At 38.0% G+C, this 27,396-nt stretch overlaps 1 protein-coding gene across 1 annotated transcript in view; it reads left to right on the plus strand.

The window, feature by feature from the left end:
• Nucleotides 1-27,396, plus strand: part of LMBRD1 (LMBR1 domain containing 1) — a 76,344-nt gene that overhangs the window by 24,658 nt on the left and 24,290 nt on the right. The window contains exons 6-10 of the mRNA XM_080388843.1: nt 2,667-2,755; nt 7,528-7,601; nt 18,146-18,271; nt 20,747-20,899; nt 27,025-27,089. Coding sequence (XP_080244969.1) covers nt 2,667-2,755; nt 7,528-7,601; nt 18,146-18,271; nt 20,747-20,899; nt 27,025-27,089 — 507 coding nt within the window. The remainder of the gene's footprint in view (nt 1-2,666; nt 2,756-7,527; nt 7,602-18,145; nt 18,272-20,746; nt 20,900-27,024; nt 27,090-27,396) is intronic.

Raw genomic sequence — 27,396 nt, forward strand, 5'->3', positions numbered from 1 at the left:
TATTTCCCTGCCTGTTTGAAGGTAACCAGTTTAATTGCAATTTTCTAGAACCGTAGCTTTTAAAAAGCTATGATTATATGTCTAAATAGCCTATAAATAATTATGCAAATTATATTATAGCAAAATGTACTCTAAGGCAATTAGTTTAAATCTAGTGTGCTAGAAATTATTTTCCTAAGGATGATAGTTAATGGCACTCCTTGATTTAAGGATGAGACTTGGCCTATCTACACCTGTGTGTTATTAACCCTACCAAAAGTTAATATTTAAACTGCTTGTCTTGCATTTACTTCCTTGTTCTGGAGCCTAGCTACTGATCTAAATATTAATCGTAATATTCCCAGGATGTTTTTTTAAACAGCATAGTAGTTTGGTTCTATTCTTAAAATAACTGCAGTTACTCATTTCATTTGTGTCCAGAACTCTGTAAGAAATCACAGCTGAGCTTCTGTGTTTGTTTGCACCAAGTTCGCAGCCACACCTGTAAAACCCTGCACTGGCACTTGTACTCTTCTTTTTCTGTAATAACTCTATGACCTGTATTGTCACAGTGATGACAGGTGAATGGAGTTATTTAGCATGGAAGCTTCTTAATCTGTTGATGGCTACTATGGCCTTCAGGCTGTGTTGACCATTTAGTCAAAATAGCCAATGCTTTTGCCAAATTTCTTCTTCTTTAGCGTGCATGAAGAATAGGCCTAAACTGCTGTGTGTTGTGCCGGTGCAATGATGGTCTGTGTTTTGGAGATACTCTGTGAGCATGGTCTGGATGCAGGTCTGTAGATGGCTAGGCATGCTAATTCTGTCTTGTTCTTTATGTGGCCTGTTAAGGTAGAGTCCAAAAAGTCTGTCCAAGTGGGCTAGTTAGCCTTCTGGCTACTAGTTGAGGGACCCTGTTCAGGATGAGAAAATTCCCAAGCATGCAGGAGTCTTACCTGAATTTATAGCTCCTGCATTCCTTTTTGAGGCCCTTGATGCATGGAACTTGAGCAGGAGCAGAATCTGATGTCCATCTCCTTCAGTCAAGGTTTAGCTGAGTGTTAATTGAAGAGTGTGTATAATGGGTGCTGTGGCTTCTGCTCTGATTTGTGTCCTTTGACATGCTGGTTGTAGGTAGTGTCAGGAAAAAAACCCAAACAAACCCAAAAAACTCTTAAACCCTATTGCTGGTGGGGGTGGTGAAGGCAAGGAAGTTAAATATGAGGATGGTTTTCCATGTCACTTTTTCCCTGCATGTGGTCCATAGATAGCAAGTTTATATTGATGCTAAAATAAAAGAACTTGAGCTTTCTTAGTTTCCCAGTCTCCTATTTTAACTCCTTTTAGCAAATAAACCTGCAGTTAATTATATTGCTATCTCTTGTAAACAGAAATTTTGCCAAAATCTGTATTAATACCTGTGTCTTGATTTTTGCCTGGGTACTATTTTACAGAAAGAATTTCTACTAGAAGCAGATTAAAGGACAAAATCAATAATTGCAAGCATGGTTAACTTAAGTAAATGCTAGCCTTAATCTACTGGTTAGTCAAGAAGCTAGGAATCAAACACTTTTTACAAGTTAAAATTCTAATCTTTAAAACTTAAGCTTTCCAGAGTTTGTGTTTGATCTTCATGTGATAAGTGCACACAGTTTAGCACCAACTTTTGAAATATATGCTTATGTTCTGTACTTGAAGCTTAAGGCATACTCCTGGAGGATGCATATTTGTTACTCACTGGTTTATTGGGACTTGAAGCAGGGATCTAATGATATACTCTTCTTTACAGAAGTCCGTAAAAAATGTTCACAAGTATCTTTGGGATTTTGTGTTGGTTTCTCGTATTCTTTACCTAAAATGTTTCCCTCCAAATCTGACTTCCTTGTGACTTGAAGGTATTCTGATTTATGCCTGAAAGCTATAGTTTCAGATTGGTATGGAGGTACTGGTTTTCCATCAGTAACAAAACTAGCTGGCTTGTCTATGGACATGCTGAAGAGTTACTCTTATTATTGGACTTTAGATGGCAGACTTGACAGGAAGAAGCTTCAGCTAGGGAACTGTTCAACATGACATTGTTCTGAGCACTCTTTGGTACTCTCTGCTTATTGGAATGTCAAAAATATTTAATTACATTCTCTGCAGTTCAGTTCTCTTGGCCAACTACAGAACAAGGAATGGAATGCAGCATATGTGTTGTTTTGGTTGTAATAATGGAAGATAAACATGCCCCTTTTATTAATGCTTGGTGTGGGAATCATTAACTGTTTTATTCTAGCTTCCGGAAGTGTGGATTTACAAGAGAATTTGTTTCAATTGATGCTTAAGCTTTTTTTTGGCTTTTGCTCCTCTGCATGCCTGTCAAACTAGGATAGTAAATCAGATTAATACATCTTTTAATGATGCTTGAGTGTAGGGTCCTTACCTTTGTTAGGATTGGTAAATGGAAAATCACTTGTTCATTGACTGCAGACCTGACACTGCACAGACACATGAACTCTGCTGATCTAAATATAACATTTGACAGGAATGTGATTAAAATGAAACATTGCCTTCAGAATTTTATAAACCTAACATCATACAATTTTTCTTCTGGAATAAATTGCTTTCTGTTTTCTTGGAATTAGAATTCTTTTGATACTCTACTAGTAAGGATAAACAAAACTATTTTTTTTTCTTTGTTACAGTGCCTTTGTTCCTTTGGATATTCCCGATAAGAAGAATTCCACAGAGTGGGAGAAAGTGAAACTCTTGTTCGAAGAGTTTGGAAGTAGTCGTAAGTTTGAGATTTCTGAGTTTTGCACAACTTGCTACTAACTTATTTTGGCATACTCATCATTGACTGAACAAGAAGACTAACTTCTGTGGTGACAGTTTTCTAGCTTGACTTTAACTGCACACCTACACAAAATTTTTGCAATAGGATTGTTCTTTCTGTTCAGACAAAAAAACACAAAAAACACATCTGTCTTTAAAGAGAGGAGACACTGGCAGTGTCTGCTTTCAGTACAGCCCCCGTTTGACAGCAAAGATTCCAATGTTGTGTCCTATATTAGTAGTGGAGAGGGGAAAATACTTTTTTCTATGGAGTCTTTGTTTAACATAGCTTTTAAATGTTACTTGAATAATGAAGTTCCCTGTTTTTTAGGGTATGGTGAATCTGTATTTTGTTGTATGACAACTTTTGAGTGCTTACCTAGTTAAATGTGGTACTGCTGTTCACTTTAAGAATGACTATGAAATGATTTTGCTTATTTAGACAGGAAAATCCTATGTGTCTTATTTTTTTCCCCCCTTTGTTCTCCTACTATTGTCCTCTTTAAATGTTTTGCTTGCATTTGTTTTACTGCTTTGCTAGGGCTGTAAAGAATTATTGTGAAATCCAAACTCAATGAAGTTGTATTTAACATTTAGCTTATGCAGTTCATGTGTTTAGCCAAGGTGTGCTTTCATAGCAAAGGTGTGAAGAATGTGTTTTTACAGGTGAGCTAAGACACTTGCTGTCATTTTCCAAATGTTTCCAGAAAAGGGCTAACTAAGTTTGTCTAACAAACGTTAATCCAAATGCGTAAGTGCTCTAATATTTGGGATGTTGGTGCAAGAGAAGTTCAACATGGCTTGGCAACGTGCACTTGTAGGCCGGAAAGCCAACTGACTCCTGGGTGACATCAAAAGAAGCATGGCCAGCAAGTCAAGGGAGACGATTCTGCCAGGCTACTCTGCTCTTGTGAGACCCCACCTGGAGTACTGCATTTGGCTCTGGAGTCCCCAGCATAAAAAGGACATGGATCTGTTAGAGTGTGTCTAGAGGAGGGCCACAAAGATGATCAGAGGGCTGCAGCACATCTTCTGTGAAGATGGGCTGGGAGACTTGGGGTTTTTCAGCCTGGGGAAAGCTCCAGGGAGACCTTATAGCAGCCTTCCAGTACCTAAAGGGGGTCGCTGAGAAATCTGGAGAGGGACAGCTTAAAAGGGCGTGTAATAATAGGATGAGGCAGAATGGCTTTAAACTGAAAGAGGGCGGATTTAGATTAGATATGAGGAAGAAATTATTCACTGTGAGGGTAGTGAGGCACTGGAACAAGTTGCCCAGAGTGCAGGTACCCCTGTCTATGGCAAGGAGGGTTGGAACCAGATGGTCTTTAAGGCCCCTTCCAACCCAAACCATTCAATGATTTTGATTTGTGTCTCATTCTTGCTATGTATCAGTATTGACTTCTGTCTGAATATTCTGGAACGTAATGCTATGAGCCTTGGTCAAGTTGCATTCTGCATTAGTCTAGGAATTTTGTACTCACTAGAAGTTCCTTGCAATGACACTTGCCAGCTCTATCAGCACTTGATGTATCCCTTCAGGGCCCGTGAACTCAGTCAAGCTTCCTTAAGTATTCTCTAACCTGATCTTTTTCCACCAAGGGTACATCTTACTTTCAACCTTTCTCCCTGGTTTCTTGGGCCTGGGTTTCCTGAAGTCTGTTTTTGCTAGTAAAGACCAAGGCAAAGAAGGCATTCAGTACCTCGGACTCTTCCATGTCTTCTGTCACCGGGGCCCCTGCCCCACTCAACAGCAGGCCCACGTTTTGCCTCATCTTCATCTGGTCACATATTAAAAGCTCTTCTTGTTGCCTTTTGACTGCACATCCTCACAGTCTTTAATGCTAATACACGCTGTGCTTGCAAGCATAGTAAATAGGGAAGACAAGTCCATAGCTCTTTTGTAATTTTGGCTGTTAGCCTGTTTGTGTTACTCTTGCTTCATAAGTATTCTGACAGCACAGAATAAAATGGTCCTTAAACTGTTTATACACGTAGTGACAATGGTTGAGCTGAGATGTAAGCTGATTTTTCTAGGCTACCTTGATATGGCTGTTAGTTCAATATGCAGTGCTCTACATGTCCTTGCTATGAAAGCATAGTATACTAATGTTTATTTTTAGTAAGACTTAATGATTAAGATGCTGGGTTGGGGTGTAGAAGTCTGGTTTTTAATTTCTGACTCTACCAGCATTCTCTTGTGAAGTTTAATTTCATAGGATAGTTCAGACTGAAGAGACATCAGGTCATCTAGTCCAGTCTCCTGCAACAAAGAAGGCAGCTGTAAGGTCAGACCAGGTTGTACAGGGCTTTGTCAGCTAGCTCTTGAAAAAACCTAAAGGATGGATATTTCAGTGGAAAAAAACTTTTGCTCTTATCCAGTGTGGATAGGCACACTATCCATTGTCTCATGCTGAACTACTATGCACCACTGAAGAGCCTGGGCTCCACCTCCTTGATAAGCAGGCAAGCTGTATTAGGCCTCTCCAAAGCTGCCTGTGTTCCAGGTTGAGCAAGACTGGGTCCCTTAGCTTCTCTGCGAGGCCTGTGCTCCAAGCTCTGACCAGTTCAGCTCTCCCCTTAACTTGCTCAGTTTTATCTGTCTTGCCTGTAGTGGTAACCTTAAAACTGGTTGCAGTATTCCCGATATGGTCCCTTCTCTTCACAGATGGGCACGCTCCTGTTGCTGCAGCCCAGGATGCTGTTGGACTTCCGTGCTGCCAGGGCACACTGCTTTCTTCTCTTCAGCTTGCTGTCTGCAAAGACACCCCCACCCTGTTTTGTTTTGTTTTTTTTCTAGAGCTATTCCACAGCCATCAAGTCTCTGGTCAGTGTTGTTGCTAAAGTTCTCTTGTGTTCCAGATGCTGGAGAAATGAGGACAAAACTCCTGCCTGTTGTCTTTTCTTGTACATGTTATCCTGTTCCTATATTAACTTAACATTTTCATTTGTCTTTCTGCAGTTAACCCAAGAAAAACAAAGATCTTAATTTTAGATGTATGTTCTATGTCTGTTCAGTTTGTAGTGGGATTGCAAACTCATCTGCTGAGGCAGAACCTGATAATATACTTCTGGTGTACAATTACCAATTTTTCAGCCAGTTAGTTTGTGTTTCATTGAACATAGTTCAACGTTTATTAAATGGATGTTAAATACTGGTTTCAAAGACATGTGCAGGAAGATCATCAAATGTGTTGAAGTATATTGTGTGATATGTTAGAAATAGTGGTCACTTACATGTGAGGTTTTTCCCCTAAACTTGAACACAAGTAAAATTTTCACAAGCACTAAAAGAGAAATGGTGCTAGGTTGTGTGGTTTTGGTTTGTTGAGTTGGGTTTTTCCAGTTTTAAACATGGCTGTAGTATGATGCTTATGAACATATTGCTGTGAGGTTTGGCAAAGTTGTTTGGTATTACCTAGCAAATTTGAGCTGCAAAGTTGGATTTCGTTGTGCTATTGTACTAGCTTTTGATATTTTTGGAAGGAGGCCTATAGGGTTGGTCAGAAGAAAGATGCAGCTTCCCATAGAGGATAACCATAACAAGATTTCTCAGTTTGTGAGTGCCTGATGCTATGTTCAGGAAAAGGGATGGAGACCAGGTAATGAATGGAAACTGGCTGATAATTCTGTGTGAGTAGAAATAGATTTTTTTGTGCTCTAAATCCTTGAATTGACTGGAGGGGAGGACAGGACATGGGGAGAACACTAAGTAGCTGAACTATTATGGCTGGGTATAAAGTTGGACTTGGTTGCTTAAAGTTAATTTTATAATATAAAAAAATAATATGCTTGTCAAAAAATAAAAAGCAACTGTTTAACCAAAAAAGTTTGCCATGTTATGTCCTGCATGGTGAGGTTAGGGACAGGACTGTTGTAAAAAAAAAAATAAAAATGCAGGAGGATTCTGGGAGTTTGATGCCTTTGGGGATGAGTTTTTTTAACACTTTTCTTCTACTATCCCTTTTCATGTCTAGAGTGATAGTAAGGCTACAGTAACTACTTAATCCCCTGACCTTTTTCCAGTTTGTACATCTGGGTGTATATCAGGGGTCCTCAAACTTTTTAACCAGGGGGCCGGCGTGCAGATGAAGTGGCAGAAGTAATCTGTGGCTGCTTGGTTTTCCCCCCCAACCCCCGGCGGGGGGGCTGTCTGTAAATACTGGGGGCCGGATTGAGGACCCTGGGGGGATGTATCTGGCCCATGGGCCGTAGTTTGAGGACCTCTGGTGTATATGGTCTGCGTGAAGCTGAGGCATGCAGTCTGGCTTGTTTGGTTGTTACAGGATCCATGCTTGCCCTGATTCTCTGGATAGTGCTTTATTATGAGAAATCACGTGATAAACAAAACAGAACTGTCCAGAAAGCATATGTAAATTGAGAGAATTATAACAACACCCTGTGGAGGCCAGAAATAAGTCAAGAGGCATTATACTGCTATGGGAGCAAGTTCATGGTGTCTAGTCAACCATTTGAATGCAACATTTGGGAACTTGTAGCAAAGGCGAGATGATTGTCCTGCTTCTTGGAGTATTGGTGGAGGATCTACTCCCGATGAAAAGCTATGCTAGGTGAATTTTCATCTGAATTGTTATGACTGGTAACAATGTCTTCATTTTTTTTTTTTTCTTCATTCTAATTAACTTAAATACTTCAAGAAACCAGTTCAGGAAGAAATGTTCTTATATCTCTAGGAGTTTTGAACAGGCTTTTTTTTTTTTCTTTTCCCCCCAGATGGCTTGACTGCTCTTTCATTTTCCATTAGTTCCTTGACTGTGATTGGAATGCTGGCAGCTATCACTTACACAGTAAGTTGTTATGCAAATGTTTCAGCTTTTTACGTTTATGATATTTGCACTTATCATGGGCTATACCTGTACAGAAGACTGTGATCATGCTAAATAGCTTCTACAACAGTATCTTCTAGCTCTGGATTTTCATGGTTTGAAACACTACCTTTAATTTCTTGGAATGAGAGGAACTTTTTTTACTGTGAGTTTAAGAACCACTGTTTCAGTACTTGAGTACAGATCAGACTTAATTTCAATGTGTTTCTCAAGGGGAGATCACGTTATTCCTTATGGCTTGTAACACATTCACTGGCTCCGTCTGGTTTTAAGCCTTTGTCTCTTTCCCTGTGCAGCAGTGGAGAACTAAATATTGCTTGTTTTATTCACTGAATGATGGCACAACCTAGACTTTAGTCTGGTCAGTCTATAATACTGAATGTAACCCTTAAAACTAAACACGTAGAAGAGTTGTATTATCTTTGCAGAGCTTGGCAATGAAAAGTCTGGCAGAATAACTTGATTTGTAAAGTACACAATGTTCTCTATCATAACTTTCCCTTTTTGTAAAAAGCTGTTCTTCAAGAAATGAAAAAGCAATGTCTTTAACAGAGCATTGCTTCACAGTTCTGTTTCTAGAATTTGAGTAAGGGTAAATATCCATGCATGTCAGGATTCAGTTTTAAGTGTGAAAAATCTTCTGTGATGTGTGCCTTTAATCAAGAGTACCAAAAAAGTTAAAAGCAAATGGTTTGAAACTGCTTAGAGGCTTGCTTTTTAAAGCCTTGGAAGTATTTTTGTTAGTCCTAGGCATGCAACTAAACTGCTGCAGTTCCTCCTGTAGCTTAGAAGGATTTGAAAGTGTTCGTTCTGTAACTGATTATAAATCATGATTATGGTTATGTTAGTTCAACTGCTTGACTCTTGCTTTTATGTTCAAAGGAGAGGAACCATTTTAACTTTTTACCTTTGGCCAACATTTGATGTTCGTGTGTTCACTTGGTTTTTCCTATCTGTTCTATTTCTTCAGTCACTGAATAATCAGTCTGTGTAATGCATGTATTAACTTGTCATCAAGGTAAAATTTTCCAACTAAGGTGAAACATCAAAGCTTAAGATAGCTGCAGACAAAGCTTTAAAACTTGTCAGTAAATGATGTTTTCCTGATAGGTTTTAATCTTTAACTCAATGTCCTTGCTGAAATAACTTTCTCTTCCATTGCAGCCTGACTGTAACATAGTAAAGTTATTTCCATGTAGCTTTGCTAGTAAATTCTTAAGTGGCTCCATAACAATAGCTCATGCAATATGTTATTTTGAAGCCTTGCTAGCCAAGGAAATGTTTTGTGGTAGCTTGCTGTCAGGCAAAGGATAATGGATAATATTATCATAGACTAAGGATATAAGAGAAGGGTATTCTATTAATAACTGGGTAAGGGGGTAAAGTACCTGCTAAATATACATTTAGACTCTTAAACCTAAATTGAGTAACGAGCATAGCTGATGGTTTTCTGTCTCTATACTAGTGACTTCAGCTGGTCTAAGTTAGAGCGGGATGATGGGAGGCAATTCGATACAGGTTCTTAGATGTGTCAGAACACTGATAGCTCAGTGGCTGTCAGGCTCTGCAGTAGGTAGGAGAGCAATTCGGTGGATCAACTAGTAGGTATCTCATGTGAGCTGAATTGCTCTCAGTCACATTGACTAAGTGCTTTAACTTGACCCAAATTATTTATTATTTTAAGCTTTTTCTGATGGACATGGTTCACTAGATCATCCAGGCTGTATAGCTGCCATCTAGATTGTATGCTTGTCAAAAAAGATCCAGACCTTTGCTTAGCCTGTAATAATATGTCAGCTTTTAAAATTGTTCCCCATAATCATGGATGGAAAGATTATACTCTTGTTCAGTTACATTACTGCAGAGCACATGTAGTGTTTTTTAGCTTCCATGAGACTATAATTTAGAAGCAACTCATCAGCTGGGAGAACATCCTCAGTATTTTCTTCAAGCAGCTACCCAAGTATGGGTTTTTAACTCTTAGTAAACATCTATAAGCATCTAAAATGCAAGATTGTCTTATTTTGCAGAAATTTATTGCTGACTGAAATGTAAACAGTTTGGAAGTTCTGTAACTTATTGTTAATATTCCTTACTTACAATGTTACTTCCCTATTTATTTTTGAGTATGGATTGGTTGTGAGCACCATTCAGCTGAGTATCACAATATGCTTCTGTCCTCAAAACTAGCTGAACCTGGAAATATGTGACTTGCATTTAATGTTCAGTAACTGCAGTGTGCTGTGTTTGTCTGTCTGTGTGCTTTCTCAGATGAAGACAACACCTCTGTCCTCAGTGTTGTTGCCTTAGTCTTGCTGTATTTAGGACTTGTACAGATACTGGATGGTAACTAAGGTGAAACATCAAGCATAACAACTAAAATAGCCTGCTCTGAATGCCTTAATTATAAGGTTTTAGTCTAACTTTTTGCTTTGAAAACTTCAACCAAACTGTCTGTGCAAATTCCTGGACATGGAATTCATATTTACTTTAACTGCTGTATTTGACCTGTTCTGAAACTATCCCTTCTGTTTTATGGTAGGTGTTAGGGCAGGGTGGGAGAAATGGAGGAGCTATTTCACAAAAGTTCTAGGGATGAGTTCACACAGAAAGTTGTCATGGTCCACCTTGGATATGAGAGTGGGTTTTTTTGTCATGTTTGCAGGCAATCGTAGAATCTTATGCTGACACAGCGAGCTGGCTTTGATACGTGGGTGGACTAAAGTACAAATGTGTCATGGAGAATGAAAACCACTTAAGGTCTATGCTCAAAGTTGGAGGAGGAATAGATTATTTCTTTTTGTGCTGCAGTGCTTTTGTAACACTTTGCCTGCTGCCAGTGGTGGTCAGGCTTCCATATAAGCAATGCTGTTCTCATGGTCTGAATTGCAAGTGTGACCTCGATAGCATGTGGATGCCGTGTACCTGCATTTCAGTTTATGCTGTTGGCTGGGTTTTTCCTGGTATGACTTAATGCAGAAGCTACTTCAGCAGTGAAAAGTTCCTGGTCTGTCACACTTCTCTAAGCCTTAGGGAGAGACTGGCCCAGAGTATGGCCTCTGTCTACAAGTTTGAATTACTCCACCCCCTTTGACTAGGAGGAGGAGAAGCATGATTCTGGAAGGGGTAACTGTTTGTCTCTTGGTAACTTCCCACTTCTCTGCATTGTGGATTTTTTGCTGTGTTAGTCTTCTATAATAAAAACATAATCACCTAGATAAGACAAAAGCATTAGTGCATGGGCAGGTCTTTAATGCTTGCCTCTGACTTCAGACATCTGATAAGTAGTTAGGCTCCTGTATTTTTCAGCCAGCCTTCTGCATACCTGTTAAAACGTTTGTCCCAGTTTCTAAAAGTGGGAGGCATTTGTGCTTAGTCATCAAACCACTAATAATAGGTAATTGGTGGTAGATTATTTTTTAAGCATAAAAAGAGAATAGCTTTATATAAGGGTGAACACAGGAACAAAGATACTTCAAAATCTTCCACAAATGCTTAGCAGATGATGGGGAAAAAAGGGTGGAGAGAATAGATGAGGAACACAATGTGTGGTATCTGAGTTACCTTGTCTCTGAAGAGAAGTGATCTCAGATCTTTGGTTTATACTAGTTAAGAGGTGAGGATTCATACTACAGACATAACTGATTTTTTTTGTTATATTCCCCTGACATCTGAATATTCTCAGTATGTTCCCATTGCCAGCATTGCAATTGTATTGTTTAAGGGAAGTTAAGAATGGGAGTATCTGTTCTTCTGTATACTCATATTCACCCCTTTTAAAGAAAAAAAACCTTTCTAAATGAGTATCTAGTGAAGGTCGTATTGTAATAAGTGACATGTTAGCAAGTACTTTCATACCTAATTAATAATGATTTTATGTTGAAAGCCTTCTACTTCAACATAAAATCCGAAAGTAAATAGGAATGCTGTGCCTGCACTGACTGCAATTGACTGAGTTCCTCTTGAAATGTTATTTGTGGAAGACTACCATGAAACAGATGAATCGAGTGATTCTATTTAAGTTGCTTGGTGCACAATTTATCCATTCTACAATTAGTCAAACATATGTTAACAATACTGCTTTGTGTAGCCTTGAGTGTGAAGAATTAGATTATGGCTGTTCTAAAACTGCACTTCCGCATTGTGGTAATATACAATACTGTGAGAAGTTGGGTAAAAGAAGCTTTGGCACTGACAGCAGGCAGCCTTGAATTTGAGTAGATACTGAGAGCAAAAGCTTACTTTTGTATGTATGTGCTCCTAGGCTTTCTTTATGAAAGCGTATTCTGCTTCCACAGGAGGAGGGATGCAGGGGGGTGGTGTTCTTTGGATTGTAAATGGCTACAGTTTAAATTATAGAACTAACAAATTTACCCCAGTGACTAATGTAGTTAAAATCTATTTTTAAGGTGTATCATTGGCATCAATCCAGTGTTCTGGGCCTCTCGAGGCCCAGGTTGATTTCATGTATTACTCTGATATACATTGTGAGCTATTCGTGCAACGAAGAACAGACTACTTACCAGACCACACAATATTGTAACATTTGGCATGTTTGTTTGTTTGTTGTTTTTTTTTGGGGGGGGGGCGGCGTTCGGGGACAATACAAATCAAAGTGCTGTGCTGGACCAGAGTTCCTGACAACTGAGGACTTGTGTTATTGGGTATGATGGAAAGGTAGATAACACTACAGTTCAACACAGCTATCATTATGTTAGCCTGCTGGTTTTCATTTTCTGTGGCTTGAAACCTCAAAATCAGATCACTAAGTTTGACCTAGTGATACATGTAGAGACAAGCTGCTCTTGTAGTTTGAGTAAAAATGCAGAATTTTGCTGTTGAGTTGTGAGCTTCTCCCCAACTTCTGAATGGGGTAGCATGAAATAACATTGTTAGAACTGAAGAAATAAAACTTATTTGAGATGAAAAAACTGAGTTCCTCATTTTCTGTGAAGTATTAATTATGAATTTGGGGAGGGATTAGCAATACATACTGAACTTGAAAGCTTCTCATCCCACAAGATAAATCACGGGGAGAGTAATAACATAGAAATTACCATATTAAGGGGTTAATGTAAAAGTTGCTTCTCCCAGGGAAGGTCAGGGCTTCCTCAGAACTTCTTTCAGTGATGACTTAATACAGAAGATGGTGTATGGTTTTGCAGATGCTCTTGGTTAAAAACAAGAGTTATTTTAAGAATTAACTTTGAATTCAAATTTCATGCTTGCTATGAAATATTTCAGGAGTCAGCAGCTAATATTTGACTAAAGAAGCAAACTAAATGTTATGTGGCATTTCTTAACACCATGTCATTCAAATGAGAATAGAAACGAGATGCAAGGAAGATAATTGAAGGGAAGTGAAAGGAGTGTTTAGAGAGAGGCTTTGAACTCCACACTTTAAGCAGAACATAAATTGGCTTGTTCTGTTTAGTTCTCCATGTGATGACACTTGGGACCGACCTGCAGACTGTGGCAACTGGTTTCTCTGGACCTGTAACAGTGTCCGACTGTGGGCTGTGCGGTTCTTGAGTCTGAACTTTTTTCAGTAGTGTTAGCCTTCTACAGGAAAAAGAGTTTCTCTAATACTTGATTGCAAGGGAAGGTGAAAAAGGTATTTAGCATGAGGCTAAAAATTTTGAAGGTAGTGTATAAGCATAAACTAGAGCAGACATCTTAGTAGTTTGACATGTTGCATTTCCTTGCCAAGTACACTGAAGAGTAATCTTCTATTGACATTAACTGGCACTTTGAAGACTGGGAAGGAGGGGAGAAAGATGCAGCTAGGGAAGATTTATAGTCTAAATTTCTAACTTTTCAAGGGGAAGTAATAGTGGGTTTACGAAAAGTATAGATGAAGTCTGCAAATTTTCGCGATAGAGATGTTTATTACTGATGAGCTTAAGGTATCACTTTCACAAGTACACACAATGTTTAAATGGGTAACATTGTTTAGCCTTACTTCTTGGTATGTCTCAGTTTTCATCAGAAGCCTGAATTGGCAGTTGCTTTTTGGTTTTAAGCTTTAGTAACAGTCTACTTTGTTGGCATTTGTGTAATGCATAACTGAAGTACAGTACTTGATATTTAAAATTGTTTTGTAAGAAATGTGAACAAGGGATCCTCAGGGGGGCTCTGCAAATCCATGACCTTGATGATTTATAGTGACAGATTTCCATGTCTATAAACGTGGGTTATAACAAGAAGATTATAAATCAGGGCTGCAGTGCTGGTTTTGGCTGGGGTAGAGTTGGAAACAGTTTCACAGATGATGTAGTTTGCATCTATTCTTTCCATTAATGTGTTTTGCATTGAAATGGTTTTGCATTGCCTTAGGTATTAATACAATAGTTGCTGTCAGCTCCAGATTGCTATTTGAATTCAGGGCAGAATAACATATTACTCACAATGGTAGGCAGATTAATTTTTGAGTGATCTTGTGCATCTCATTTAGCATGTCCTTGAAGGATGATTATTACTGGTGCTGTAATTTTTCCAAACATCTAATAATTATTACCTGATTTCTTAAATTGTAAAGTGATGCTTTTTCCTCCATCATGAAAGAGGTGATGTTACAAAGCTCAGTTTGTTTAATGACAGATTTAATGAACTTTTCACACCTAAAGTTTGTCCAGAGTATGATTTACTTTTCCTACGGTTGACTTAAGAGCAAAGCAGCTAAAGCCTCTTTATCTGTCTAACCTTAAAAGCACTCCTTTATGACTGACTTTTAAAATAGACATCAGTTATTAAGAAATCCAGAAGTTCGTAGCATTCATTGTCATTACCACTTCATCACTTCAATGTCAGTTCTTAAATATTTAAAGGAAATGTGGTTATTTGATTATGTTCACTTCTCCATGAAGCAGTAAATACCCAACCCAGCAAACCAATTTGAGTGTTCTTTGTTTTAACAGCCTGATTCCTACTGCACTCTTGGACACCTGTAGATATTAAACTGCTGGATCAATGATAGCTTTGTACTTTTGAGATTTTTAAAGCTGCAACTTCAAAGGAGATTAAGCTTTTCTTTGGTTGTTCTTCTAAACTTGATGGAGCAATGCAGATGATGGCAACTGGGCAAAACAGTTAAGCTCATTGTTAAACATAGACAGTTAACTTTTTACCGACGGTAAGTCCAGCAAGCACAGGCTTTGTGTGTAGTGGAACAACTGTAGTGTAGAGGCTGTCATACTTGTTTTCTGCATCTTAAAAGCCTTGACTCTGCTTTGTTGGTTGTTTTTAATTTTTGTTCACGTAAACACTGACAAATAAGTGAGACAATCTGTGAATCTGTATGGTGGAGAGAGAACATTAATATGAAAAATCAAGGTGAATGTGTAGCAAGATACACGTTGGAGAAATGGATAAGCAAGTACTCAATGCATTGTTCATGTTGTACATAACAGATCATGCAAGAAATGCCATACAGAACATACCAGTTCAGTTTGGTCAGTCTTTTCAAGCTTTGAGATAGAGGGTTTTTTTGTTTGTTTATAGCAATGATATTCAAACATGTTGTTATAGCTATGACAATTGAATACTAAAACTTCCCATAAAAGAACCAAGATTTTACTACTTGGGATATTGAATGATTTTCCAAACTGTATGGCATGAGCTTTTAAAAAAATAAAAAAAAAAACAAACCAAACAACACACAAAAAACCAACTGTCCATGAGATGGTCTGCCATCTTCAGATGCGTTTAGGAGGCTTTCTGCTTTGCTCTTCACAATTTAGGGAGGATGTGTGAACCACTGTCACAGTTTACCATGCTTAATGGTGTTCTGGAAATAAGATTCTTTAATTCTAACTTTTATGTTTAGAATGGTGGTAGGTGTAGATAACCAGAGATAGGGACAGGTTTCTTTAATGTGAGAAAGCAGATGATTATTATTTGTAGAGTCAGATTACTTTTCAAGAAAACTGTGCAGTCTAGGTGCATGGAGGAGAAAGGTACAGTTTGAAGAAAGGTGGAGTCCTAGTTCTTCTTACACAAGCTCAGAAGTTTTGCGTGTATTGAGATTACTGAATTGGACTAGCTTACTTGCTCCATCAGAAGCAATGCTAACAAGGGTACATTGTATACATATGAAATGTATACAATTCATATGTATACATATGAACAAAAAAATATTCAGTACAGGCAACTGAACTATATAAATTGCTAAAGGGATAGAAGGTATCATAACATGACTTCCCTCATGCTTAGTCTAAATCAAATAAAAAGCTATTTAGTCTATGGATACAAAAAGTCTCTTCTATATATCAATGTGGGACAATGAGATTGAAAAAGACTTGAATTGTATTTCTTTAAAGCACTACGTATCGTGGAGTTTAGCTGTTTTTAACTTGGATAGATGTATTTTTGATCACAGTCTAATTGGTAGAATTGAAAATTTTGTCTTTTCATGGTCACACTTTCAGATGAAATCTTTAAGCAAGCTTCTGTAAGAAAATAGGAATGTCAATATTTAAAGCTGTGGGCATTTCTAACGGCTTTTATACAGCGATACAGTAAGACCTCTCATTCGTTTGTTTCATGTGACGTCGCTAGAGGGCAGTGCTACGCAAGAAATGTTTGTCAGTATTAACTTTTACGCTTTCTGCACAAGATGTATATATACACCTTTTTAAGACACCTCAGTGACAACACTTAAAATCCACATGCTTGATATATGGACCTCTAAAAATAAATGGAATGGGGAGTCTTCCTGCTAAGCTACGCAAGTACTTTCTGTTAATTTCTTGAAATCACAGGTTTAATTTTTAAATGTCTTTAACCAGAAAAGGTTGCTAAACTACTTTCAGTTATGGTGCTGGTTGTGTACCAAACTGATCAGAAAACTTACATGTTCTGTTTGATCTCTGACAAGGAGAGATTATCCTTTTTGGCCACAAGTTAGACTGTCTTATTAGCACAACATAGCCGATGTAGAAAGTGAAATATAATTAACTTCTAGTTAATCTACAATGCCAGCTGGCTTCAGTTTTTTTGTAGTAGGTGTTGAAAGTTAACTTTAACTCCTTTGTAAAGGCATTTGCTATATTAAGTTCAATGTGGTTTTTTTTTCAGTGTTCCTCATGACTGATCTGTGTGCTTATGGCTGATGTGGTTGATAATTAGCTGTTCCCACTGTAATAATACACTCTCTTCAGTGGAACTCTTTGGTAGCTTGTACAACTTAAAAATGTTAAACTACCGGTTATGGTTCTCAGTGGAAAACCTTTCTGGATCTTTTTAATACTGAAGGGTTTGTCCCTGATATAGATACTTGCTGCAACTTCTGTGAAACGTGATTTTACAACTTGTCTCAAGGTCACTTGTTTTCTAACCTCTGCTGATGAGTGACTATTAGCATACTCGGCCATTAATAAGAAAGACTATTCCCTTTACTAGCCATGGGCTAGGAATTCACAAAGTCTAAAAACAGCAAAACAATGCATTACTTAAAGAGTTGCAGTTTGCTTTGTAGAAATTTAGATTTAGAAGATTTAAACTGAGTTTTATGCCTTAACTATTTCTGTTGAGTAAATACTTGGTATCTGTTAGTTGATGGTAGCTATTTGAATTTGCGATTAAGAGAATGAAAAGTAGAACCTTCCTGCTGAGCTCTGCACAAAGAATAACCTGTCACCAACAACCTCCCACCCACAGTGAAAAAAATAAAAAGCCAGTAGCTAAAGTCTCTAAACTGCTTGGAGGAACTTCTGACCTGGGCCTAGATCTGTAACACTCAGGGCAGCTTGGAGGAAATAGTGGCGTTTTCTTTACCTTGCCTCTGGTATCCATTGGTGGTTATGTTGGTGGAAAGCTTACAGACTCAGTGGAATAAATCTAGGCATAATGTTGATACAGAAGCTGGCAAAAACTTTGAATGGTGTAGGATTTATAACCAGGAGTAAATGCTAACAACATTATGAATGTGAATGGCTATCTAAGCAGTCTTGCAATGTGACTGAGTTTAGGTGTTCAACTAACTTCTTTGTCTTCCTACTGAATAATTTTTTTCAGTGAATCAAGTACTTTCTATGTAATTTCATTTTAAAAACATAAGTTGAAAACTACTGGCTACAAAGAAATTGTGTATGCTTTGGTTCTAAAACTATTGAAGTTCAGTATCTAGAAATTCCTGTATTACACAATGTTTTGATTATGATCTAAAATAGGAAAGTTAAGGTTTTTGGAAAGCTAAATGGTTTGACAAAAAACCCCAACCAGGGCTAGCTTGATGACTCTTCAGTGGGCTATGCTTGTATGATGTCTTCAAACATGCTACTGTCTTAGTGATTGAGAGACACTGAAGTAATGTTGGAACAATGTGGCGTGCTGGAATCTGCATAGCATACTTGTTTTGCTCAAAAAAAAAAAAGAAAAAAAAATTGCCTTAGAATCTGGGGGCGGGGCGGGGAGGATAAGAGCAGTGATACCTTATAGAGACAATATATTTTAATCAGATTAAAACGTGACATAAAATCTGACAACTTGTTTCCTTTTTATCTTAGGCTTATGGTATGTCAGCTTTGCCTCTAAATTTGATTAAGGGAACTACCACTGCAGCTTATGAACGTTTGGAGAACACTGAAGATATTGAAGAAGTGGAGCAGCATTTATTAAGGATTAAATCAAAGGTGCGGTTGGTCCTCACTGTTCTCACTTAATGAATTTTTTTCTTGCCTCCTTGCTAGTTGATGGTCATACTGTAGAGAGCTTTTGTTAGAGAAAAAATAGCAAGTCAGAAGTGATTTATTTGAAAACAAATGTGGTCACTTGTGTAGTAGCAATAAGGTTTTTTTTCAGTCCTGCAGCAGTACTTATTTCTGTCTTGATAATAATGGTGCTGCCAAGCAAAATGCAAACTTCTCTGGTCCTGCTTGGATATATGGAAGAGATACTTTGTAGAAGTTTAGAATATTAACCTCATTTAGTCTGCTACCAGATGTGGCATCCAATTTGTTGATACTTAATGTAGCTATCAACACTGGATACTTACCACATGGAGCTGTCATGAGTTAAATTAATCAAACGATTAATCATCTTTATGAATGAGTAACAGCCCCTGATATTCTTGCTTCCCAGTTCATGTACCTTGCTGTTATAAATCATTTCATTATGAAAAGCATACATATGGAAATATCTGTTCAGAATATAAACATTAGGATCTCAACACCGTTTATAAACGCATAATGGTCTGGTAGCTCACTGAAATGCTGTGCCTAATGTAAGCAGGACACTTAACAACTTTAGAGCCCAAGCCAAAGGAGAGTAAGATTTCTTCTTTATGGATAAGATACTAGGAATAATCTCCCACCCTTTTCCAACCCATTTCATATAATGGTTTGACCAGTGTTTTCAGAGCCCTGAGCAGGGGGAAGGGACATGAAGATGCATCACTTGAATTGTGGCAGTCCATCTGTGCTGTTGTGTGCTCTGTGATAGCAGACCTCAGCAGTGTTGAAACTGTTCCATCAGTCTTCCCTTGATACTTGGCTGCCTCTACACAGTGTGGTACCTTCAGTGTTCTGGGAATCCTGTTCCATAATGAAACCTAAAAAGTAGTCTCCCTGGTTTAAATTGCAAAGTTTTGGTTTTGCACAGAGTACTACTACAATAAAGGCATCTGTATTACTAAGATCAGTATAAGAAAAATGAGAAACCCCTGAAAAGTGGAGCATTATGTATTACAAAAGATTATGTTGGTTTATGAGAGCTTCCAGTCAACTGGTCGCCTTGTTTGACCTAGCTAACAAATGGGATCAAGAAGTGGAAAGTTTAAATTATATCTGTCTTTTAATGTGACCATTAGCATAAACTATTTTTTCTTGGGTTATGGATTATGGCCAGGATTTGGCCTCAGTCTGTAATTGAAATCTTAGGTCTTCAGTTGCATTTGCATGATCATGAAGAAAGTGAGTGTTACTGAGGATAATGTATAGTGAAAACTACAAGTATGAAGGTATGGTGCTGACATACTGAATCTTTTTATTAGATTAATATGGTTTCCTGCCATTAATACACCTGGTAGCTTATTTCATTAGTTTTAAACAATCAAAGCTTGGACTTGCAGCTTGGGAGCTTGGAGTGTTCTGTGAAGGTTTTTTCAAGTCACTGGAGGGCTGTACAGGGTGTGGAAAACGTGCTCCTGTTCAATTGGAGATCAAAATATACTTTTTAAGTGTCACATGTGCCTAGAATGTAGTAGAGTCTTGTAGATACATTTCTCAAAAAGGTTACAATAGACTCGCTTTAACTTCATTAGCTATAAACTGTTTCACTATTGGTAGGAAGGCTCTTGTAAAACAAGAGGAGGGAAAATTGAATAGGGATTTTGAAAATTTAAAAATACTTAGTAGACATGCACTAAACTGTAAGAATCTCTTTTTATCTAAGGATCAATTTCTTATTCAGCAGCATTGATGATAGAAACAATTTTGGTTCTGTTGCTAATTAGTGTGTAACTGAGATTTAAGGATGTGCTACTCAATTTAAGAAGGCACCATTGTATTCTGTTGTAGTATTTAGAGTCTCAGAAAGAAAGTGCATGCTTAAACACAATCATCAAACAATAACCTGCTACACTCAACTAACTCTTGGTAGTGGTGCCTCCTGTTTGAATTCCTGTAAGGTTAATTTTTGGAAGAGCAAGTAATCTTGCTCTTGCAAGTACAAGAAGTATAGCTGAGTATCTGTAGTGGAATGCTGGAAAGAAAATACAGATGACAAGCTTAATATATCAGCTTAATTATGGAATTTGATTGGAAGGAACCTCAAAGTCATCAGGTTCACTGCTCTACACAAAGCAAGGACCCCTTTCAGGTTAGTTCAGGTTATTCAATCACATCTGGGCATTTTAAGTGTTTCTAGCCATGGAAACTGTCCACCCTGTTAAAATTTAACATCCTCGTTGTGAAAAGTGTTTTCTGTCACCTAATAGGAATCTGTCTTGTTGCAGCTTTTGACACCTTTGCGCTTCATCCCCTTGCTATGCATAGGAGCAGTGTGAATTTACATGCTACAAAGTCTTTAGAGTTGTTGCAACTCATTAAACTAGATGTCAAGTCTATTTTCTTGATTCAGTATCTCTTGCACTGTTTTTTGGTAACCAGTGCAGAGATGGTCGTCCTCTGTCATCAAGGGATAGACGTACTTTACAACAACTAGAAGAGAGGCTAAGGATACTTCGAAGAAGAGAGAGGCATCTGGAGTCTGTTGAGAAAAGCTGGTGGACGAAATTCTCTGAAGCTATCAGACCTCTAAAGGTAAAACTTTCTCACTTTCTGAGGCAAATTGAAATAACTTCTTGCTTTCTTCTTCCCATATAAATCATAGGTCAAGCTTTATCAACTACCATTCTGAATAGCAACTGTTTATTTTAATTATTATACTGTACAATGACAGCCCTATAGCAAGCTCTGTTTGAGCTCTTGGGAAACCTTTTACTTTGCCTAAACTATGATTAAGATTGAAAAGAAGCAAGTCCTAGCTGATCTGCTATAGTGCCACTGCCATAGAAAATCTGAATATATTATCTTTTCTCAGGTATGTGAAAATGGGAAGGGGAAAAGGAAGAATTCCATAACTGTTGGGTAGATTAGTTAATGTAAGTCACGTGTGGCCGGCAGAAGTGAGATACTTTGAGGGTGTAAGTATTCAGAATGAGCATCTTGCCAGGTAATTACTTGATCAATAGTAAGCTAGCTGCATTCAACTTACATCTTGATACTTAACCAGTACAAAGGAGACTGTTACTGGGGCAAAGCTTTGATCTCGGTCTCTTTTTGATCTTAGGACTTTGTTTTTGTTTTTGTTTTGTTTTTTTTTTTAGATACCTGGTTCTAAAAGCCAGTACTTCTATGGAACAGTATTGCCATATTAGGTATCTTTTTGCTAACTAGATGCAAGAAGAAATTTTAGCATTGTTTTAAACTGTAGGCTGCATTTTGAGAAGCAAAAGGTGGGAGAAGGAGGGTGGGACTATATTTCCTCTAATGTCATTGCTACTGTTAATGCTAAGTGCCAATGGAAATAGGCTGAAATTGCAGTTGAGCAAAAGCTTTCGGTGTGAAATTCTTAGTGGAGTTACTTCTCTATTATACATTAGAAATCTAGACTTAGCCCTTTCATTTAAAGGACAAGTATTCCTACCTGTTCCCTTTAACTATTTGGATGCTTCCTTTCATTCAAAATAGATTGTGTAGTTTCTTTGATTTTCACCATAGGCTGTGGCTTATCTCTAGGCTTATTTCTATAGGCTGTGGCTTCCTTCAGAAAATATCCAGTTGTTCTGGTGTGGAGGTTCTCCATGGGCTGAGTGTGATTATCTGTTCCAGCATGGCCCTCTTACCAGGCTGGGCGGGATGTCTGCTCCATTGCCTGGAGTAATACCTCCTCTGTTTCTGAGCTTGGTGTCTACAGGGTTGTTTCACGCTTCCTCTTGTTCCTCTCTACTGTCTGGTATTTTCCCCTTTCTTAAGTATGTTTTCCCAGAGGGGCCACAAGCTTGGCTGCTGGGCTCAGCTTTGGCCAGCAGTGGGTCAGTTGAAGCTAACTACAAATGGCTGGGTCCAGCACAGGGCAGCCTCTGGTCTCTCATCAGAGAGGACATCCCTTCAGCCCCCTCTGCTACCAAAACCTTTCCATGTAAACCCAATACAAATAGTGTTTCCTGTGAGGAATCCAGCATTGCTTCTTGGTCTGTACTTGCACACTGTTCAGTAGTGTGCCAGCAGTTTTCTTTACTCTGTTAATGGACACCAGCCCTGAGAGGGTGACTGCTCCTTTAAATTTTTGTGTTGCTTCAGTGTTGGTTCAAAGTCATGGAATAGCTGTCCTAAGCAGGTTCAGTTTCTTCTTCTGTTGGTACATGAGTACCACTGTAGGAATCATTTGGGCAGGTTGAGCATTCTAGTATTCTGGAGGGTTTTAGAAGTAAATTTTGAGGCTTTTCAAAGAAGTACCACTTAAGTTTGTGGATTATGTGGTCATGCCTCCTCAGAATAAATTAAATCCTAAACTCCATGATTATCTTAGTAATACTTTGGATTTATCCATAAATGAAACAACTTAACTTAGTTGACTGAGATCTGGGAGCAGGGACAGGAGGCAAAGTGCTCTCTAACTCAAACAAGGATGATGCAGGGGTCAGGGGAACGCTTAAGAAGTTGGAGGGAGCTACCAGGGGAAACTATGTAAGCATAATATGAGTAATGTCAGAAAAGACTTTGCAGCTTGTGACTTGATTAGGTGCAGTAGCAGTGGGGGAAAATATGCTAGTCAACTGGATACTTCTAAATTGTTTGGCGTGACTTATTAAACTGAAATGCAATTCAACTTTCACTATGACCTAGAAGTATCATGCTTCTACTTTCCCTATTGAGAAATGCCTATATCAATGTTTTTGTCTTGTTTTTTGCTTAGCCATGTTTTTTAATCCCATATGTTCAAATGTAAAACAAAACTTTAAGTTAAACCGGTTCTCACTGTCTCCTGCTTTAGCTGCTTCCTTACTTGCCCATATAGAGGCTTTTTATAAAGATGCTAAAAGAACTCATTTCAAGCAATAGTGTAAGTTGTATTAGTACTCATTATTTCAGTTCATTGGCTTTGTAATATCTTCAGTCTTGCATAAAAGCGTGGTTCACTGTTTTTTGGCATTTACTTGTATGCATACTAGCTTGTACAATAGACTGTAGATTAGAAGACCCAAGCAGACACTGAAAGGTGATCAAAGTGATGTAAGTGCAAAGTGGCAGCTCTGAAACCTGTTTTGTAGGAAATGATTGAGTACAGGTGGGTATAGGGTTTGTGTTTTGTAGTTGAGGGAGGAGTCCAAACTGATTGTAGTGGAGGAGGTACCATAATCTGAGGTATGGTTGCATTGAGGTCCTGCGTTCAAAATGATTAGGGAGTAGGAAATAAGGTTGTCTTGCATTGAAAGTTAGACTACTGTTAATATTGATCAAGAGTTGCTTTCTTTTTTGTGTAATGACCTCTGTGTTTGGCTGAAACCCAGGCTTTTTGTGTGTTCTTGTTCTAGCACTAAAAGCTTTTCAGTATTAGTTGATAAATAATCCTGCTATGAGAACAAGAGGTTTTGATTAAGCACTGTTCTTTGCTCTGAAGTTGATCATGTGCTCATGTTCTCAGGGGCTTGGATTCTTTCTTGTTTACACTGTGACATAAAGCAAAATTATTTTGTAAACTTTCACAGCAAAGTGTGTCTAGAATCTTTAAAGATATTCTAGTTGGTTTAAAGCTAGTAAACAGCAGTACAGTAGTGTCCCAGTAAGGCTTGTGGATGGCAGATTTGTCCTTTGCTGTAAGTGACAAGTAGAAGGCAACAGTGAGTGTATAGCTGTGCAATGTTTTTCTAGCCTATGCTACAAAGGCTTTATGCAGGGCAGGGAAGGAAAGGAAGTACGTGCTCTTTCCCTTACCTGTATACCAAATGATACCTAGCTGGAGGCATGCTTTTAAGTTAGGTTGATACTACTTTGTAAGGCTCAGCCAGACTGTAAATTGTAAGCTCAACTACAAGTTCATTAGTATTCTCTTAATCATTGGCTGAGTGCTGGGTAATATGCTGGAAATGAGGTGTAGATCGCTCTGTAATCGGTTGGGGTAGAAGGAAACTTTAGGTAAGAACATAAAGATCTCTTCTGTGAAAAGTCTAAGTCAACCGATGCTTTGAAGTTGTGTAAGTGTAGGTTGATGTTAATGGCAAACCATATGTGGTTCAGTAGTCTTAACAGCACTGTGGAAATACAGGATGAACTAAGGTAGAATGGACGCCTTTGGTTTTAGTCTTTTCAATCTTGTATTTAATGGGACTGGAGTTGAGGTTTGAAATGAGAGGAGGAGTGCTTCTTCAACCATGTATCTACTTCTAAATGTTATGCATCACTTCAGAAGACAGACATATTCCAGAGGAGATGTGGATGCCTGTCTAACGGTCACAGCTGGCAGAAGATAATGAAGTAACACAAGCTTCAGACTCCTGGTTGTGATAAACATACATTTCCTGTATGGCTAATACCTAGTGGGAGTCTTAGTACACTTAAATATGTGCAGGTTAATACTTACCTTGCTATTAGTCTCTAAATCTATACCTAATAATAGAGCCTACATAATTTGAGTAGTTTTATAAGCGATATTTTAATATCATGTTTGAGTCTGCAGATGGAAGCTTATCCTGTAATGAACGATAATAGCATCTAACTGAATATCTGTAATGAGCAGCACTAATAAAGTTCTTAACTCTTTCAAGATGGCTATGTGCCAAATTTTAAGGTTAATGAAACAATTTAAACTATGAAACTCCCTCATTCATATGGAAGACCGCACATTGTATTTCTGCATATAGAATTTGGAAATAAGTCTGCCTGGGTTGTCTCAGGTCTAGCAATCTGAAAACATTATTGTTTTGGGAAGTTCAGCATGCTTATCTGAGCATATTCTGTGACTAGGGTTTCTAGGAAAATACAGGGATCCTGTTGGATCCTGTAACTGAATGGGTTTGCACTTTTGTGCACAATCTTCTAACTCCCTTAAAGACTTTGAAGGAGAAAACCTGCCAAAAAGTGGAGAATGACTTCTTGAACTAGCTTGTAGGGCAGGAGAAACAGTAGAGGGTATTCTTATTGAGGAGGACAGCTTAGAGAATGAAGTCCCTGGCTTGAGTGCTGTATTTGGTAGGCATAATAAAAACACTTTCCTGTCTAGTAATTAACATCTTGAGGAACAGCCTTACTTCTCTGAATCTACTTGATTCATGGAAGAACTCAAAGAAATGAAGCTACCTTTGAAAAAAGGTGGCTTCTTCTAAAGATAAAAACCAGAATGTACGGGGAAAACAGAATGTACAGGTATAAGAATACTATTTCCAGTTCTCTAAACTTACTGCTAAGTTGCCAGAGTTCTTGCTGTTAAAAGTAAACTCAAACTTTTCATACTCGGACTATTTAGTCTCTGAATGTAGTCAAGCTTTTTAAGCTGCTTGTTTATTTCAATCTAGCTCTAAAATCCTAAAAAACCTGAATGCAGAAACCCAGCTTAATTACTGATGTGGTTGGTCTACAAAATCTTCATTTACTTCTAGTGAACTTAGTTGTTTTATATACCACTTGGCTTAGCTAAGAAGTTCTGTTCTTATTGTATTGTATGTCAGGCAGTTCTGTATTAGTGTGCAGAAGCTTACAAAAAAGCCTGATATTGTTGACTTTAAATCAGATACTGGTGCTGTTTTTTATAGTGTCCTAAACACATTTTTACTTATTTACGTTTATGACTTGCTAGCTAAATAGCCACAGCTGTTACAGGGTTTTTTTGGTTTCAAATTCTTGAATAGAGTATGCACTCCAAAGGAGGACTCTGGGGCAAATGACTCGCCTGGTACAACTAAAAGGGTATGGAAACTCTTCTTGAACCTTTTCCAGGAGAGGCAGCCTTAGTCTGGCAGTTGTGATGTGGTTATTTCATCTTGTTTTAATCACGTGTGGGTAGATACTGTTTTTGAATAATCGTGTTTTCTTGAAACTCAAGTATTTTTCCTGCTGCATCAGTATTTATAACCATTTCCTAGTTCATTTGCAAATCTTCACATCACTTCAAAGTTAAATTTCTAAGTGACTTAAACCTTTGAGTCAAAAGACTTTGTAAAGTTGATGGTTTCTGTAACCTTGAAAACTGCTTTGAAATACTCATGAGTAACTAAGCGGACTTGCAGGCAGAAGCAAGAAGAAAGTAGACCTGGTATTTGGGCTTGATTACTTGAGTTTTACATTAGTCCCCAAAGTAGCTTGGTTATTGTTTGAGTAGCAGTGCTACAGAAGGGAGCTCTCACTTGGGAAAGGTGAGATGTTCCTTGTAACCTGTGCACAGTTTGCCTCCTATTGGAAGATGAGCACACAGATATGGTGGCCGATGGAAACTCTAATTTCCCGTAAAGTAAACCCAAATGCACGCATATAATTAGCTTTCCATATAATATAACAAGTACAGGTTATGCATTTTAAATGCTGTGTTCATTAATATAACAACTCATTTGTGTTAAGTCAAAAATGTCATTATGGGTAGACTTCTGTTTTACACTATAGCACATGATGTACTTTACAGCTTGATTCTGGGCTTAGTGTATCCACCAGGCAAAGAGGTGGTTCTTATCTTAGATGATCAATTTCTTAAATGGTTGACATAGAACATTTATATTGTAAAACAGGTGGTGTTAGCGCTTTCAAGTATTTACCAAAAAGTTACTGTTTCAATTGTGTTTAAGCTCTGAGATGGTCCAGAATCATTAGTCCTTTATTGAAGCTTAGACAAGTCTTCACTTCTTGTATCGGCTGCAAGCACTTTCAGTTACATTGTAATAAATCTTTACTTGCAGATTGTGTGGGGAGTATTTTTCATCATTGTGGCACTGCTCTTCACTGTCTCTCTGTTCTTGTCAAAGTAAGTGTATTTCGTCATTTTTCTTAACTATTTAAACTACATAGTTTCTGCTGTAACATCAAAGTCGGGGGTGGCTTGCTTCAAGAGTTAACATGCATTTCTATGCTACGTTTTGAACTAGAGCTGCATTTCTCATTGTAATAGTATATATTGAAACTGAGCAAGATGTGCTAAAACAGAATCAAAGGACATAGTTCAGCATGGTTGTCTGTATGCTGCTGAAAACAGTTCTGATTGAGCAGAGAAATTAAGCTTCCTTAACATATATGCTTAATTCAGACTACAGAAGTATTCTGATTGCTTGAAT

This window comes from Falco punctatus (genome assembly GCF_963210335.1).
Source record: "Falco punctatus genome assembly, chromosome: 5".
In the NCBI taxonomy this organism is placed as follows: domain Eukaryota; kingdom Metazoa; phylum Chordata; class Aves; order Falconiformes; family Falconidae; genus Falco; species Falco punctatus.